We start from the raw sequence: 18,826 nt of genomic DNA on the forward strand, positions 1-18,826 counted from the left end.
CACTTAACCCCAATTGCCTCACCCCCCAAAAAAAATTCATTTAAAAAAAAAAACATTTAAGTTTTTACTGTGCGCAAGTCACTGTGCTAAAAGCTAATGATACAAAATCCCACCCTGAAGTGACTTACATTTGACTTACAGAATACAACAAAGGTGCAGATAAGAATGAGACAAGGTTACTGGTAGAGGGAGAGAATTCTAGCAACTGGAGGATAAGAGATGGATTTATGGAGGGTAAAACAGAGCCGTACAGGAAGCTAAACATTCTAACAGATAGTGATAAAGAGGGAGAACATTCTAGGCAGGAAAGATGGAATGTGTGAAAGCATACATCTGGGAGACTGAGAGACCCTCATTTCTGTAACTACTAAGTCAAAATTTTTTACAAGTAGTTGGGGGAAAGAGAATTTTTTGTAAAAGAGTAAGAATGGCTTTGGACAAGACTAGTTAATGCCAGTGTCTTGGGCTGTACCAAAAGACTGCTTCCAGAAAAAAGAAAGTGATAGATTCCCCTCTACTTGACCCTGGTTAGACTGCATCTGAGATACTAGGTTCAGTTTTGGGTACCACAGTTTAAACAGGACATTGGTAACCTGGTGTGTTCAGCATCATGTGAAGAGACTGAAGTAAAATCACATGAAGATCAGCTGAAGGAATTGAGAATATTTAACCTAAAGAAAAGAAGACTCAGGGTACAGGGGAAGACATGAAATCTCTCCTCCAGTATTTGAAGGGGTATTTTGAGGCAGCTAGGAAGAACAGTGGATAAAGCACTGGGTCTGCAGTCAGGAAGACCTGAATTCGAATTTTCCCTCAGACACTAGCTGTGTGACCTTGGGTAAGTGACTTAACTTTTGTTTACCCCAGTTTCCTTCAGTAAAAAATGAGGATAATAACTACCTACCTTAAAGGGTTGTTGAGGATTAGATGAGATAATATTTGTAAAGTGCTTGGCATTGTGCCTGGAACATAGTAGGTGCTATATAAATGCTTATTTTCCCTTTCCTTCTTTATCATGTGGAAAAGGGAAAAGACTTAGTCTGCTGGGCACCCCAAGGAAGAACCAGAGGCAGTGAGTAAAAGGTAATGAGGCACATTTAGGTTTGAAGTTTTTTAAAAATAAACCCACCTATCTAACAAATAGAGTTATACAAAAGTGGAAAGGGAGGTAATGGGTTACCCTACCCCAAGATCTTACAAGAAATGCTAAATGACCACTTAGCATATATGGTATAACTGTGGGATTCCTTTTTCTGATGAGGGTTTGACTAGAGGACTGCCTGAGGTCCCTTCAAACTCTAAAATTCTGAAATTCTGACCCCATTCCTATAACCCAAGAATGTAAGAAATTACCTTCCTCCCCAATACCTGGGGAAGTAGACTTTTCCTATCTATCTATACAGTCTAAGAAGATAAGCATCTCTGATTGCTCAAGGGTAAACATTACTCCTCTCTTTCCCCTACATTATTACCTGTCTGATTGAAAGCATAAAGACACTGTTTACATTTACTTTTCGGACTACAGACATTCCAAACATTGCTACCTACCTAGAGAGCTATCAGTTCATAAACCTAAATTCCTTCTCTAACAATTTGATGGCAATTACTATTTACCATTTGATTACAGGAATGTGTTTCATCAGTAATTAGCCAGTAGTTTCTATGCAGGTGCCTTTTCAGCTAGACAATGGATGGTTGATTCATTGACATTTATTACTTTAGCAAGATTTTTCAAATTGTACCTTTTCCATAAATGTCCTTAAAGAGGCTGTATATTTTAAAAGGACATCTGATTAAAATATTTAAAAACAAACAAACCCAGGCTCCATGTAAAGAGAACAGAATTATAATGCAATTCCAGATTTATCCCTAATGTATAAAAATATACCCCAAATATGTAAGCCAATATAATCTTTGGTGAGAAAAGCACTATGGTTTCTGTCAGATGAGATTATGTCTGACATTATTAAGGCAGTAGGTAAGGGGAAACGAGTGGATATGCTTTTATTGAGATTTTCAAAAACCTTTTTGTTTTTTTATTGAATCACCATGGATTTGAGGGAACAGTTTTTAACAAGGATAAGAAAGTGGCTTATAGACAGATAGGAAACAGAGGGGTAAATATAAAAAAAGGATTTCTCTGGGCAGAGACAGAGAATCCTGGAATCCATGACGGATGGTCTGGGACAAGTCTATGGAACATTTTTGTATATCATATCAAAGGGAGAATACAGTCAGCTATCCAAGTGTGCAGATGACACTAAGCTTTCACAGATACTGAAGTGCTAAGCTGACAAGAATAAAACAGTAATATGATCTTATAAAATGCTAAACGTACTAAGAAAATGGAAGCTCAGCTTCAGTCCAGGTCTATGTTTAGAGATTATTTTCCCATATCTTATGTTCATAACATAAAGCAATCTATCCATTATGGTTGAAAATATATAGATATAGATATAGATATAGGTCCAAGAAAGGTTTAGGTCATCAGTCACGATACAGCTTCCTGATATAGTATTTGTAGTTGGGAGGACCTACATCCAAATCCTGGCTCTGCCAAGCAAACTGTATGGGCAAGTAATAGCTAGCTTGCTGGCATTTATACAGAACTTTTAGGTTGCAAAGCATTTTTCAAATATTATCTCATTTGATCCTGACAACAACCCTGGGATGTAAGTGCTATTATTATCCCCATTTTTACAGATGAGAAAACTGAGGCAAACAGGATTAAATGACTAGCCCAAGATCACACAGCTAGTACGTTGTCTGAGGCCAGATTTGAACTCAGGAAGATGAGTCTTCTTGACTCCAAGGTCAGTTCTGTATAGAGATCCACTGTGCTACCCAACTGCTCAATTCATTTTAATTATACTTTATTCAAAAGATTTTACTATATATTATACTTTATCAAAAAGAAAGTTCTCTTTCAAAAGCTCATTTAAAAGTTTAATGACTTTTATATATGAATCCAAAAGGTATCATTCCTTATTAAGTCAGCAGATTTGAAAACTTATCAGATTACTGTTATAAATGCTTTTGCTCATAAGCTAAAAGAAAATCCTTTTATAGACCTATTTCCTCAGATAAGAAGTGAAGTGTGTAATGTAGAACAATAAAATAATGAAGCTCACTTGAACTTGATAAAAAACTTAACAAAATGAATCCAGTCGGTGTACAAGCCATGCCCAGCTTAAAATTGAGGCTCAATTCTAAAAACTCAATTGTAAATTGATCATTTAGGACTGAGGGCACATTATCTGAAGAAACAATGCTACACACATTACCAGGGATCTCTTAATTGCCAAATCTAATAGTCTTTTCTCCATCCTCATCCTTCTTAATCTGTCTAAAGCCTCTGTCAGTGCTGGTCAGTATCACCTCCTGTCCCCTTTCGGTTTTCTTGATTCTTATCCCTCCTTTTCCTCTCCTAGATCTGTCTGACCACTCCAGACGTCCATCTCATCTTCTAAGCCACCCCTCTTCCTCCACTATGAAGCCTTAGGCTCTTCCCCTTAGAATCACCTTGGGCTCTGATAGGCAATAGGCAAGATCTTATCTTATCTTATGCAGTTCACAATTATATCCAATTCATGCCATGGGAATGTCTCCTCCTTTCCATGCATTCTCTTCTTCCGGTTAGAATGTAAGCTCCCATGGAGTAGGAACTTCCTTACATGTCTTAAATTTGTATCCTGAATGCTTAGCACATTGCCTGGCATAAAGCAAGCACTTAATCAATGTTTTCCACACTCACTTACCTATCTATACTTTAAAAGTTTGGGGACTACTGCTGTAGATTAACTACTATGCTAACAATCCTAGCCCGAGAACTGAGGGTGGAGAATATAGGGAAGGAAGTAGAGGAAGACTCATTTCCCGAGTTTAGTGTTTGTCCTACACAATTTCCCATCTCTATTTCTTTAATTTTCTCTCATCTCCTACTACCACTCTCCTCAGATACCCAAGTACCTTGATACTGCCCTAACCACCCAGAAGGCCTTCTCTGCTAATCAAAATTTCCATTCCTTCAGTAAAAACAGGGATTAGGTGGAAAACAATCCAATTTAAATAATTCATGCTAATGAATGAATGGTTTTATAGCCCTCTAGTGATATTTTGTGTTAACAAAAGGCAATATTTGTTAACAAAGATAAATGTCTAGAGTTTTTTATTTAAAATTATAGAAAAAAGTAAAGTGAAAATATTTAGAGAAAAGGAAGCACCATCTCTAGGGGTAAGTGGTCCCTGATTTTCATGGATTCTTCCCTTCCTCTACTTATGAACTAATCTGATGGGGTGATGGGGCCTTGGAGCAGAACCCAGAATGGAAGAGGGATTCAGAGCAGAGGTCATCTGTACACGAGTCATCTGTAAGTTGGACATTTATAAGTGAGCAACTTTTCCAAGTCTTAGTTTATCATTCTTCATTACCTATAAATTATTTATTTTTTCAATTTCATTTGATGCTGCTATACCCCTACTGACTTCTTAGTAAATATTAGGTTCATTCTTTTTACTCACTTATGGCAAGAATGAGTTCCCTCCTCTGGGCAAAACCAATGAGGCGCTCTGAGTCTTTGGAAACCACCACAGGGAAGCCATTATAATCCGTCTCTTTAATCAGCGTCTCCACATCCTCCACCGTCATGCTATCTTGAGTGAGCACAGAAAGTGGCGGCTCCCCACGCCTGGGCCTCATGACATCAGTTGCCAGCGTCCTGTGAGTAAACTCATCCTTCACATCTAAAAACGGGTAACCATTTAAGTGGATGTGCGCCTCGTAGATGCCTTCTTTTCCAAAGGCATCTGCTACCCACTTGCTTGTCACAGCTGCTGCCATAAGTGGTACAATGTACTCCAGACCTCCTGTTAACTCAAACATGATCACCACCAGCGAAACAGTCATCCGGGTAACTCCACCTGTGAAGAAAAGAACATCTAGTTAGACTCCGAGGTTTTGAAGAATTTACAGCCAAAACAGACTTCGGCTTGTTTAGAAAATCTCCTTCATTTTGTACATGAGAAGACTAAGAAGCTGAAAAGTTGTGATGGTTCCCAATATCACGCAGGTAGTGATAATAGAGCCAGAGTTCAAACGCAGGTTCTCAGACTCCAGATACCACACTCTTTCCCGTGTTGCCTCAACCTCAAAGAGTCAATTCCCATGCTAACACAATGGTGTGGGCTGTGCAGCAATCTGCAAAAATGATAGGTACTAGAAAGCAGAATGGCCTAGGGGATAGAATTCTGAACTTGAATTCTGGAAGACATAGGTTTAAATCTTGTCCATCATTTACTGGATTTCCTAATTTGTAAACTGGGAATAATAGCATCTTTAATTGCTACTTCATGGGGTTACTGTGAAGTTGAAATAGAGATCATGTATAAAAAACAAAGACCTTGCACACGAAAATGCAATATTGCTGTTCTTCAGTCATGTGCAACTCTTCATGACCCTATTTGAGGTTTTCTGGGCAAACAGGGTTAAATGACTTGCCAAGGGTCACACAGGTAGTAAGTATCTGAGGCCAGATTTAAACTCAGGAAGATGAGTCTTCCTGACTCCCATTTTACAGGTGAGGAAACTGAGGCAAACTGGGTTAAGTCACTTGCCCAGGGTCACACAGCTAGTAAGTGTCTGAGGCCAATTTATTCTTTTTTTCTTTTTTAAAGTGAGGCAATTGGGGTTAAGTGATTTGCCCAGGGTTACACAGCTAGTGTCAAGTGTCTGAGGCCGGATTTGAACTCAGGTACTCCTGACTTCAGAGCCGGTGCTCTTATCCACTGCGCCACCTAGCTGCCCCCTGAGGCCAATTTAAACTCAGGAAGATGAGTCTTCCTGACTCTAGGACTGGCATTTTGTCCAGTGCACTACCTACCTGCCTAAAAATGCAATATAAGTAACAGTCATTATTACAATACATATCAAATGAAAGATTACTTATTATATTATTCTATATAAATATCAATTATTTTCACAACATATAACAAAGAAAAGATTACTTATTCAAGGAAGTCCTGCCCAATTATGTGATCCAGGGCCTCCAGTTTGGGGAAGAAATAAGTTATCTTAAATTGAGTCACTGAACTCACTCTTCACTAGTTATCTACAAGTCACCTGTGTAGCTCAGGCATTGTCCCAGATCTGAGAAACCATCCAAAGCATCAATTACCTCACTTTCTGATTAGTGTTTTTGATATATGAAATATAAATGTTTCTGGTCTGACACAGTGGAATTCATAGCCCCCCAAAACCTAGAATCAGCTGAGTAATGTCACTGACCAGAGTATATTCATCCACCCCCATCTACCCAATTCTCACACCCCCAGGAATCATGTTCCATGTTCCTCGTCATTCCTAAAGAGACTGAGATTACTAGCCACTTAATGAAAGGATGCAGATAAACCTTTAACAGATTTCATCACCACTGTAGGCTGCCACTCCTAAGAATCTTTAGTATATTAATAAACCTGATATGACCAAATATTAACTACATGCAGTACTATTAACCAGGGGTAGCAGTAGTAACAGTGGCAACACTAGTACTAAACCATATTTATATAACTTTAACAGAGCTTTCAATAAATGGATAAAAAAGACTAAGATTGGGGGCAGCTAGGTGGCGCAGTGGATAGAGCACTGGCCCTGGAATCAGGAGTACCTGAGTTCAAATCCAACCTCAGACACTTAACACTTACTAGCTGTGTGACCCTGGGCAAGTCACTTATACCCCAATTGCCCCACTAAAAAAAAAAAAAAAAGACTAAGATTTTTAATGTTGCCACAGCTGGCATACTAAAGAACAAATTCTTGTCTTGGTTTTATAACCAGAAGGGATTTTAAAGACCATCTAAAACTTTTATTTTACAAATGAAAAAACTGAGGCCCACAATGCTAAGGTGACCTGTCCAAGGGCACCCAGGTACTAAGTGGCAAAGCCAAGATCTGAAACCAGCTCCTCTCACTCCAAATCTGGCTTTCTTTCCACTGTAACACATTTTTCTGTTAAGCATTTGCTTATATGTAAACTACTAGGAATATAAAAATGAAATGACAAGCCCTACCTTAAAGCACTTATAATCTAATTGGGAAGAGAAAGACAAGACATGTTCACAACTACCTATTAAGAAAAGTCAGAATATGATTGCACATATAAGAGATGTCAGAGTGGCCAGAGAGATTAAAGGAAAGGTTCACTTCCAGCAAAGGGGAGGACAGGAAGAAATTAGGGAACATTTCATGAAGTAGTTAGATCTGAGCTGGGCCTTAAAGAAAGAAAGGGATTTCAATTGGATATGTAGGGGAGGTCCATTCTAGACAATGTAGCCAGGACATAAAAATGCAAAAAAGTAAAAGATGTCAAGACAAAATTTTGTTGTTTTTGGGTTGGTTTTTTTTTGGTTGTTTCAGTTGTGTCTGACTCTTCGTGACCCTATTTGAGGTTTTCTTGGCAAAGATACTGGCATGGTTTGCCATTTCCTTCTCCAGCTCTTTTTGCACATGAGGAAACTGGGGCAAACAGGGTGAAGTGATTTGCTAGCTAGCAAGTATTTGAGGCTGTATCTGAACTCAGGTCTTCTTGACTCCAGGTCTGATACTCTATGAACTGTACCATTTGGTCACCACTGGGAGCCATCACACAGGTCAATAATTGAAAAATTACCAAAACAAAACAAAAACAGACAGACAGATAAATAATGAAAAAGAAAAAGTCACCAAAGGAGCAAACATAAAGAGAAAAGAGGCATTAGTGAATAATTTGTTTTAACCACACAAACTTTTAGGTGGATTGCCAAATCAGAGCATCAGGGATAACATTCCACAGGGTGAATAACATCACCATCAATGAAGATGAGATGTTAACAACTTGGCATTCAAACAAGAGGCACTGTCCTTTGTCTATAGCTGGAAAAGATAAACCTAGATAAAACTCCCTCACTTCAACCTACTTCAGACCAAAAAAACCCAAAACAAAAAAAGGACATAAAACATCATTCCTTTGAAAGGCAGCTGTAGCCTCATTTCAGCATCTCTGATGGGATTACAAAATCAAATACAGAGCCAAGATTAAAGTCCTATTGTCCTCATTCCCAGACCAGTTGACAAAAAAGCTTAAGGTTATACTCTGTCTCAGAGCAGCATTAATATTTTCTACCTCTAAGAGGGACTAAGCCAGATCATCTATTTACATCTTACATCATAATTGGGCCTTTTAGGGAAGTCTCTGTGGAACATTCATGCCTTGAAAGCCTCTGAAGATTGGCCCACTTTTATATTTGGTAAAACAAAAAGAAACTAACAATGACATTGTAGTGCAGCAAAGCCTGAATGTCTAAGGCCCTACAATTCCTAGCCAATTTTCATTTTTAATTCTAACAGTGAATTTGGACATTAGATCAACACAAGGGTAAACAAGCATCCAATCATATTGCTCCTCCCACCCCACAAAGAGCATACCGAGGCAGGCTGCAGCTCCCACCATGGCATAAAGTCCAGGAGTGACGCAGTCAGCTCCAGGCCTGCACCAGTTCCTGAAGATGATCCAGTCGTGGTGGTGGTAAGCCAGCTGTTCCACTCCTATGCCCACCATTCTGCCTGCCATGGCTCCCACAGCCATGCTGGGAATGAAAAGACCTGAAGGGATCTCCAGAGAAACAGAGAAAAGAAAGACATTAAGGTAGAGGGGCTAGAATATCCCAGAAACCCCAGAGATTTTGTAATACTCAGGAGTGCTGTAGTCAGCCCCAAACAGCTCAAGCTACAAATCAGAACTTGAGCTATTGTTTTACTGATTGTCTGGATTTTAAAAAGTGATGGAAAAAAATGTTAGTAATGCAGATTAAACCTAAAAGTGTATCCTATACATCTTCCCCTCCCCTCACTCTCAATCTGGTTGTTAAACATTTAGGAACACACCTCTCCTAACAACCAAAATATCACAATGTCATGATTAGGAGAAAGCATAATTGCAGCTTCCCTCTTCTTAATCCTAGGCAATTCCTTCTTATAAAAGTCAGACAGAGACAGAGACAAGAAATAGACAAAGAGACAAGAGACAGAGACACACAGACAGAGGTTGAGAGAGAGAGAGAGTGAGCAAGAGAGAGAACAAGCAAAAAGAGGGAAAGAACAAGAGAGAGGGAATGAGAATGTTTCACGAATATAAAAGGTGATAAACAATTTTCAGCTAGTTGGATCAGTTGTGTAGTATTAACCTCAGTTTCCATTTATGAACTAAACGACTCCTTTTCAGCTTTGGAATCCTTTTCAGCTCTAGATCTAAGAGATACTAATAATAATGACAACAACAAAACGACCAACAAGTAGTCATTAAAAGCGCCTGCCATGGGGGCAGCTAGGTGGCAAAAAGGATAGAGCACCGGCCCTGGAGTCAGGAGTACCTGAGTTCAAATCCAGCCTCAGACACTTAACACTTACTAACTGTGTGACCCTGGGCAAGTCACTTAACCCCAACTGCCTCACTTAAAAAAAAAACCAAAACTTTAAAAAAAAAAAAGCGCCTGCCATCTGTCAGGTACTGTCCCTACCCTCAAGGAGCTTACAAATGCATACAAAATATATACAAAGTAAAATCAAAGTGATTTTAGAAGGAAGGCACTAGTGACTGAGGAAATCAAGAATAGCCTCATTGTAGAAGGTGACCCTTTAGTTGAGCTTTGAAGGAAGCTGGGGATACTAAGAGGAGGAGATGAGGAAGGAAAGAGGGTATTTTGGGCTTACAGAATGTACTTTAAGGGTTACTATGAGTTTTCCTCAATAACTATGTCAAACAGGCGGGTGTGTGTGTGTGTGTGTAGCTATATATGTATACACCCAAACAAAATGTTCTATCTTTCAAAGATGAGGAAATAGGGGCTCAAAGAGTTTCTCATTCAATGACACCCCACTAGTGGCAGGGCCAGGCTTCAAAGTGAGTTTTTTAGACTCCAAGTCTAATGCCCTTTCTGTTATTACTGATTTCTAATACTTTCAAAATGCGCTACACAGCACACTATTACCTTGAAAGAAGTGATTTTCACTTTCATTTCCTCTCTGATTTGCTTGTTAGGGATTACAGAAGTGATAAACCCAACTGCAAATAACATGTAGAAATGAGTCTCTGCTGTAAGAGATTTTCTGCTGCTTTATCTCTCTCCTTTCTGTGTCATTTAGATTGGATTTTAAAATTAAATGTCAAGCACAGCATGAAAAGAGGCAGGAGTGGGGGGGGGCACTGAATGCTCACAGGTGAAATAAAGAAACTCAAACCATCTTCTCAGCAGCGTTCCATCTTCCAAAACACTTTAAAAATATTAATTCTCTCTTTAATACACAGCCACTTAGGCCTTAGTTAAAAGAGAGTCCTAATTGCTCCAGCCTATCAATATTTTCCTACATTATTCTGAACATTTTAGAAATGGGTTGCAAGAAACAGATGTGCCATATAAGCGAAAAGAATTATGGGAATTTATTTAATTACCTGGGGGGGACGTAGGGGGGGGAATGCCACTGTAACCTTGAATGTTTTGATTTCTTTATAAATATAAAAAATACCTTCAAGATAGTTTATTATTGATTTTTTAAGTATTGTAAAACATACCAGATTCTATATAGGCTCAATTGGGTTTTTCTTTAAATTTTGAGACTGCTTTTGACCTTTGTTCACAAAGCATCTTTTTCATTATCCCTGTCCCTGAACTTAATCAATGCACTACAAAAGTAAACAGGACTTGCAAGCTAATAGAAGCTGTCTCTGACTCCTTATCTCTGATCCCTAAAGCTGGGTGGGGGCACTTTGGAGGAAATGATGCCCTTTATGGGGGTTCACCTTGCTCTGTGTTCATTTCATCCCAGGCGAGTCAAAAGGAAGGTTAGAACCCTCTCTTGGGGAGCCTCTCTTCAAAAAACATGTTCTCATTCTTATATAGAATTGTAAGAACTGAGTCCCTTGGACATGAGATGATCAATTCTCTGAAACCTTCAGCCAGCCATTTAATCAAATATACCAGCTTTGGGGCAGGGGGGGGGGGGGATTGGGTTCTTGTTTGACTTTCACACACAACTAGATAAATCTGATTTTTGTTTATTTTATTTTTGCCAAAAAGAAACAATGCATAAAAATAGGCTTGAAAGGGAATGAAAACACTCCATCCCATTGTCTGAGAGAAGAAAAAAGTCCTTTTGCTAAGCTGGTTAGAAGTTCACTCTGGGCAGAGTTTAACAAAAGGACTCTGAAAAATAGAAAGCTGTTTTCTCTGGTTTTGTTTAACAGAAACAACTAAAATGCATTCTCTGGGGACGGTGCCTGCAAAGCAAGTGCTCTCCAGGGATCCCTGCCTGACAGGAAGTAACTTGGACCAAGCTCCCTTAATACAGACCTAGCATACATGGTACAGTATGGAAACAGAATGGTAGGGATGACATGTCCTGTCTCCCCCAAGGTTTTAATTTCCTCCTGTAGGCCTCTATATTTTGAAAGTTTTTCATTCAATGTTGTTTGGAGATAAGTATTCAATATGGCAAAATCTAGAAAGTATTCTTAAATTTTTATGGATCAATATTATATCGAGGTGATTATTACTGTGATGCTGCTGAGACCAGTATGCCTTCACCCTCTTCCTGGGGGAGTTTATCTATCCATCTGGCATGCTATCCTAGCCCTGAGCCATTCTGTTTGGTTGGTTAGGTGAGCGAAAACTCACCTAACTACATCTAGCCTATCCCAATCCATACTTCACAACCCTTCTAGCCATTCACCAGCTAACCAGTTCCTACCCCTCATGGGTATCTTCTCTCTCTCTCTCTCTCTCTCTCTCTCTCTCTCTCTCTCTTTTTTTTTTTTTTTAGTGAGGCAATTGGGGTTAAGTGACTTGCCCAGGGTCACACAACTAGTAAGTGTTAAGTGTCTGAGGCCGGATTTGAACTCAGGTCCTCCTGAATCCAGGGCCAGTGCTCTATCCACTGCGCCACCTAGGTGCCCCCCCTCATGGGTATCTTACCATCCCTGCCACTACACAGATTTAGAGAATTTATAATTCTCCACAATTCAGTAAAAGATAAGTTATTTGACAACAGGGACTGTTGCTTCTTTATTTTTATATCCACAACATAGCATGATGCCTGGCAAACAGTAAGCACTTACTAAATGCTTTTTGAATAGAATAGAATAAAACCATGTCAGCATTGACCTTCTGCTAAGCTCAGAAGCTAACAGAAGTGACTCCATGTCTGACCTCTGATTAACCTGCCTATATTCCAGGAAGTTCCTAGGTACCCAACAACTGGCTTGTTCAGCTACATTTAGAGTTAGGAATGAAGCGCTAGCATCCTATCAGTTTAGCAAACTTCATCTAATCCAGGTGTGTAAGATAGCAAACTTTACTAATCACAGTGTCCTCGTGGCTGATAAGGGGAGTCACAGTCCAGACCACCCACTGATTGACTACTCCTAAGGTCCCCCATCCCATTCAGCCCCTGTAAATCTGCCCAACAACAACAATCAGATATAAGAGCAGAAATCTAGGAGATGCAGGCCCAATGTACACCTGAACCACCACAGTCATTGTGTGCCCTCTGGGAGGGCCACACACACTTCCATGTGAACAACAAAATACCTTGTTTGTGATAATTTGAACACTTATGTTGCGACACATATGTCACTCAATTGAGCACTTATATTCCTTCTCAGAATCTCACAAACCATAAAATCATGAAATATTTTTGAGCTAGAAAGGACCTGAAAGATCAAGTCCACTCCCCTCATCTTTATAAAGAAGTAAACTGAGGCCCTGAAAAGTTAAGTGACCTTGACTAAGGAAACAGAGGAAATTAATGAAGAGTTTTTAACAAAAGCCAGTATTTTCTTCATCTGAAACACAGAAAAATTATTTGAGGTGATTCTTATACCAGGTAAAGAGATTGTACTAGATTTCCTCTAAGGTTTCCTATAATTCTAAGATTCTATTATTCTGTGACTCTAATTGCTGCCTACATTACTGGGAATTTGGGGAAAACTTAAAAGTTTTCCTCAAGTAATAGACTGTATGATGAGGAGCTGTGTGTTTTTTGTTTGTTTGTTTGTTTTTGTTTTGTTTGTTTTTAGTGAGGCAATTGGGGTTAAGTGACTTGCCCAGGGTCACACAGCTAGTAAGTGTTAAGTGTCTGAGGCTAGATTTGAACTCAGGTCCTCCTGACTCCAGGGCCCGTGCTTTATCCACTGCGCCACCTAGCTGCCCCTGTGTGTTTTTTTAACCAAGACGTTCCAACCAGATTTGGATTCTTCTTTATCTCTAATGGTGGCCATAACCCACTAACACCATCATTCTAAATCTTATGTAATTTGGGCTTTCCTCTCAAAAGAAACATCGATGCGGCTTTTGAAAGTATAGCTCAGCAGCTAATGATGTACATTCACCAAGAGATAAGCTAAGATAAATACACAGTCTAGTTCCTTCCACCTGGTACCATGTCAATCAGTGGTTGCCCCAGTTTCTAATTAGGCTTCTTTTTTCCCCCTTGTGTATTAGACAGTTAATCCAAACACTTCAGGTTGGTCACTATCTCGCTTCCTTCCTCCTTACCTTCATGCCAAAAGTAAATATTGTGATGATGATTTTGAAGATGAGGGCTAATGCCAGCTGCCACATTGCAGTGTAAACCCCAGGCCCGGCTGGTCTATCAGGAATGTCATCAACAGGCCTGGTCATATTGGGGTCATTGATGTAATCACAGAGCTGGGAGGACTCTAAGGCTCCACAATCATTGAACAGCTCGGAGATGAGCTCGCTGGTGCTCTGGCGGGTGTATGGATTAGGGTAGGCAATTATGGCAGTGATGGCTGTCACCACAATGACCTCCAACACAGGATACTTTCCTAGCTGTGTGGTCTTCCGTCTTCGACACCAGGCAATGTTACAACGAATAAAAAGGGTCCCCCAGAGACCTCCGAAGACACCAAGTAGGATGAAGGGGAAAAGTTCAGCCATGTACCAGGGTGTGTGGTATTCCACATAAAAGAGAACCAGACGGCTGTTCCCAAAGGGATTGATGGACCTCAGTGTAAAAGCAGCCACCAGGGCAGCGAAAAATGACCGCCAGAGAGTTTTTAAGGGAAAGTAGTAACTGACCTGAAATAAAGAAACAGAGATAATTAGGGGTTAGCCAAGAGAGAGGTAAAATTGGCATCTTGGGTCAATATGCATGATAATATGGTGAAAGGACGCTAGATTAGAATCATGCCAAGTTCTAGGCCCACAGCTTTCACAAAGTGGCAATGTTACCATGGGCAAAACATTATTATAATAATAACTTACATTTATTCAGTTGTTGTTCAGTAGTTTCAGGCACATCCCACTCTTTGTGACTCTCTCTGGGGTTTTCTTGGCAAAGATACTGGAGTGGTTTGCTATTTACTTCTCCAGCTCATTTTACAGATGAAGAAACTGAGGCAGACAGGGTTAAGTGGCTTACCCGGGGGTCACACAACTAGTGCCTGAGGCCATATTTGAATTCAGGTCTTTCTGACTCCAGACCCGGCATCTCTCCACTGCACCACCTAGCTACCCATGCTTATTCAGTTCTTTAGGCAAATAACTTCATCTCTCTTGGAATCAGTTTCTTCATAAGTAAAGTGAACAAGGTAGACTAAGTGATCACTGAGTCTCTTCCAAATTCCAACATCTTGTGATTTATCCTAGTATTTACATTCAGGCACTTGTCACTCAAAAAATGTTATAAGCCCCAAAACACGACAGCTAACTCACCCATTTAATTTTAGATATGAGTAAGATGCACCAACAAAAACACTTCAATGAATGTAACCAAATCTAAAATTATAATAGGGAGTTTTTTATTAAGTTTCTAAGTTTTGTTTTGTTTTTAATTTGACTCACTACTATTTTGAAAAGATAGGAAAATTAAAAGGGAAAGCCGCAACCAGTGTTTAGTTATGGTGGGATATGGTCCCTACTATGAAAGCAATCCCCAGGCTTTATTCTAGAAGTGAGAAAAGGAAAGGCTTAAATGCTAAGAAAAGACTTCATTATGGATAGAGGAGGGCTGGGTTGTTTTTTTTTTTCTTCTTCAAGTGAACCTTTACACAACAGTAAAAACTACTTCTGAAAACAGAAACAGATAAAATCTGGTTGATGACCTACAACCAGCCTCTGTATAACTTTCCTTTAAAACCAGGAAATTCAGAAGTATAGTCTATTGTTGCAAAAATCATCAAAACATTTCTAGATACACCCACCCCACTACCCAAAACCATTAGCCCTCTAAATTATTTATTTCTCACCTCTTCAAGACTGAAAAGTACACCCCCGATGGGAGCACCAAAGGCGACAGAGACCCCAGCAGCAGCTGCCGCTGAAAGTACCTACAATACAAATATTTACATATAAGTTCCAAGTTCTACGGTGAAACAAAGTGTGGAAGAAGAGGAAGCTTCCAAGGAAAGCTGACTCCAACTCACCTCTCTCCTCTTTCCCTCATTCTTGCTATACTTGGAAAACAGGCTACTGAAGAAGTTACCACAGCAACAAGCCACGTGTACCAAAGGGCCTTCCTTGCCAAGGCTGAGGCCAGAAGATACCACCAGCACTAGGGTAACAGTTTTGATTAAGAGTGTCCACTTCCCCAAGTAGCCTCTTATAATAAAACCACTTAAGATGGTCTTTATCTGAAAGACAGAAAGGAGGAAGAGTTGACAGATAAGGTAATAAAATTCCAAGATTAGGAAAAAAACCCAATTTGAACTTATCAGAGAAACATGTTTGCTTTTTGGAATTACTAAATCAGGCAGTAAAGATGAGATTGTAGCTGCACATAGGAATTGCTTACATCTTTCAAAAAAAAAATACAGGGTTTTTTTAAACAGCAGCTTTTATGCATCATAATTGTTAAGGGCTAAAATTCTAGCTAAACTGTCTAAAATATCTAATGAGTGGTCGCCAATAAATTATAAGCTTTAGCAAGAGTTAGGCTTTTAAGCATTTATTAAGGAGAATAAGAATTTGGTAAAGAGAGAGAGAAAGGCCTAGATTCCTACCTATTAAAGGGAGAGCACATTTCTAGCTCCGCTCTCCACCAGAGTCCAAAGGCAAGAGCCTGAGACCGAGCGCCAGTCTCTTCCTTCCTCCTCCCACTAGCCCGTGTCACTTCCTGACGCCAAAGAAAAGACTCCAGGTCTTGCCCTCAAAGACCTTCGCTTCATGGGCAGAACTCTTCTACAGTAAGTCTCCAGCAGGTGGCGTTATTCCAATCGTTACATAATAAACAATAAATGTCAAAATCCTATGCTGTCTTCTATTTTTATTTTGTGTTGTATAATAGTGCATAATATTAAAATATAAATATAATGATAGGGATAGGAACTGGATCTGTCTGTGTTTCCTTTGACACCAGAAATGCCCTTTATCCACATAGGTCTGCACCTTTACTGAAACTTACAGTCTCAGAGAATTGCTTACAACAAGAAGGTAAATTATTTGAAGAGCATCTGTCAGATACAGGTGTAGCCTGAACCCAGGTCTTCCTAGCTTTGAGACCAGCTCTATTCCATGCTACCTAATATAATGAAATTAAAATTTAAATGTAATAATACTAAAATCAATACTTCATTCATATCACCTTCAATGTAATTTCTGGGACATGACGGCTTCTAAACATCGTGGACTTGTTTAATTTATTTTTTCTTGTCAATAAAATGTTGATCTAATGATGTCTTCATGGAAACTATATGTGGAGTACAGAAATATCTCAATGTTTTGCATCAATATCCCCAATCCTGGCAAAATCTTATCAAATAAGTCTTTGATGGTGGGTGGATTCTTCTTATTTCATTGTTTTGCCATGCAAACCTGTTCAAAGGGCAAAGGAAAAACTCTTTCCTTTAAATTCGACATATGTCTTTCCTTTACATATTTAGTAGTATTTCAAATGGAACTAAAATAATACTATTCTCATGGATGGGTTTTACATATTGAAGTACTCAGTCCCCAAACTTAATTATCTTTGAGCACAGTCACCAAAAATGATAAAATGAACCTCTTTGATAACAGCCACATTTATGTAATGCATTAAAGTTTGCAAAATACATTACATGTTATTCCATTTGATCTTCACAATGACCCTTGTAGGTGCTATTGTTATCTTCATTTCACCCATGAGAAAACTGAGGCTGAAAGAAAATAAATGACTTGCCCAGAGTCACACAGATAGTATTTGTGTCAGGTATTCCTGTGTTCAAAATCCAGCAATCTTACCCACTGTTCCACCTAGCTACCAGTGTGTCAATGTCCTTCTCAGCTATTTTCTTTTTCTTCTTTTTTTTTTTTTTTTGTGGGGCAATGGGGATTAAGTGACTTGCCCAGGGTCACACAGCTAGTAAGTGTCAAGTGTCTGAGGCCGGATTTGAACTCAGGTCCTCCTGAATCCAGGGCCGGTGCTTTATCCACTGCGTCACCTAGCTGCCCCAACTATTTTCTAAGAAAGAGAAGTTTATATAGCAGACTTCTTTGAATATTAGATATTCTGACTAATAATTTAAAGACTCTTTCATATTAAAAAATAAATTTAGCCTATGTACCAGTGAGCCAATGTGGACCCACATGTGGTCACAGAGGGTGTGATTAATATCTCTGCCATTTTGTAAAATATTACTGTAGAATATCATCACTGTGTGGAGCTATTTACATGTTGCAAATAAAACGTCTTTTCAACTCTCAGTCCCATTACTACCAAGTAGTTACTACCAAGCCTTTTGCCACTATTGGAGTAAGTGAAGTTGAGAAGAATCACCATAAATTCACACTATCTAACCTCATCGCTTCACGTTATCACTTTTTATTCACCGACTGACTCCCTGTATCGATCCCCACAGTGGCCATCCCAAACCTTCAGACCTTAATTCCACCCCATCACCCCCCTCTCTTGACATCTGACTTCATCATCTACTCTCCTGAGAAGACACAATTACATTGTGAATTCTGTAATATATTTGTTCCCACTCTAAGACTGCCCTATGCCCTTAAGTCCTTGATCCCCATTTTACTGATGAGAAAACAGGCTGAAAGAAATTAAATGTCTTGCCCAGATAGTCCTGGTCCTAAGGTCCTTTCCATCATTAAAGCTATGGTTCTGTTACATTCCTGCAGACTTTCACAACACTGACCAACCCTCCTTTTCGACACTGCCACCTCCTTTGTCTTTTCTGATGCTACACTCTATTTACTTCCACTTACTACTCAGCCTCCATCATTGGTCTGAATTGTTCTTCCTGACTCCATGTCCCATGGGCGTCTGTGCTGAGCCCACCCTCTTCTCTCCTCTCTTTAGACTCCCCTGATGATCTTTTCCACTCATATGTTTTCAGCTGTAATTTCTATACAGGTGACTCCCATATTCATATATCCAACCTTAATCTGTTTTTTGGACTCCAGATGACTCTACCTAAAAGTCCTGTCAGCATTTCAAACAGGAGTCCAAAGTTGAGTTCTATCTACTTCCCTGTTGAGAGTACCACTACCACAGATCTTTATCTCTTCTCTGTCCTTACCCCGAGTCCTTCTTCTTTTTTGTTTTTTTGGTGAGGAAATTGGGGTTAAGTGACTTGCCCAGGGTCACACAGCTAGTAGGTGTTAAGTATCTGAGGACAAATTTGAACTCAGGTCCTCCTGAATCCAGGGCCAGTGCTTTATCTACTGTGCCACCTAGCTGCCCCCCGAGTCCTTCTTAAAATGTTTCCCCCTTCCTTTCCACAAAAAGCGACACCATCCCAGTTCAAGCCTTTATTATTGCTTGCCTGAACTAATATAATAGGAGTTT

At 39.5% G+C, this 18,826-nt stretch overlaps 1 protein-coding gene across 3 annotated transcripts in view; it reads right to left on the reverse strand.

The window, feature by feature from the left end:
- Window positions 1-18,826, reverse strand: part of CLCN4 (chloride voltage-gated channel 4) — a 99,670-nt gene that overhangs the window by 27,080 nt on the left and 53,764 nt on the right. For all 3 annotated transcript variants that reach the window (XM_043992560.1, XM_043992558.1, XM_043992559.1), the window contains 5 exons: window positions 15,474-15,680; window positions 15,297-15,377; window positions 13,582-14,127; window positions 8,459-8,645; window positions 4,522-4,920 (listed from right to left, as the gene is read on the reverse strand). In XM_043992560.1, coding sequence (XP_043848495.1) covers window positions 4,522-4,920; window positions 8,459-8,645; window positions 13,582-14,127; window positions 15,297-15,377; window positions 15,474-15,680 — 1,420 coding nt within the window. The remainder of the gene's footprint in view (window positions 1-4,521; window positions 4,921-8,458; window positions 8,646-13,581; window positions 14,128-15,296; window positions 15,378-15,473; window positions 15,681-18,826) is intronic.

This window comes from Dromiciops gliroides, chromosome 3 (assembly GCF_019393635.1).
Source record: "Dromiciops gliroides isolate mDroGli1 chromosome 3, mDroGli1.pri, whole genome shotgun sequence".
NCBI classification, from domain to species: Eukaryota; Metazoa; Chordata; class Mammalia; order Microbiotheria; family Microbiotheriidae; genus Dromiciops; species Dromiciops gliroides.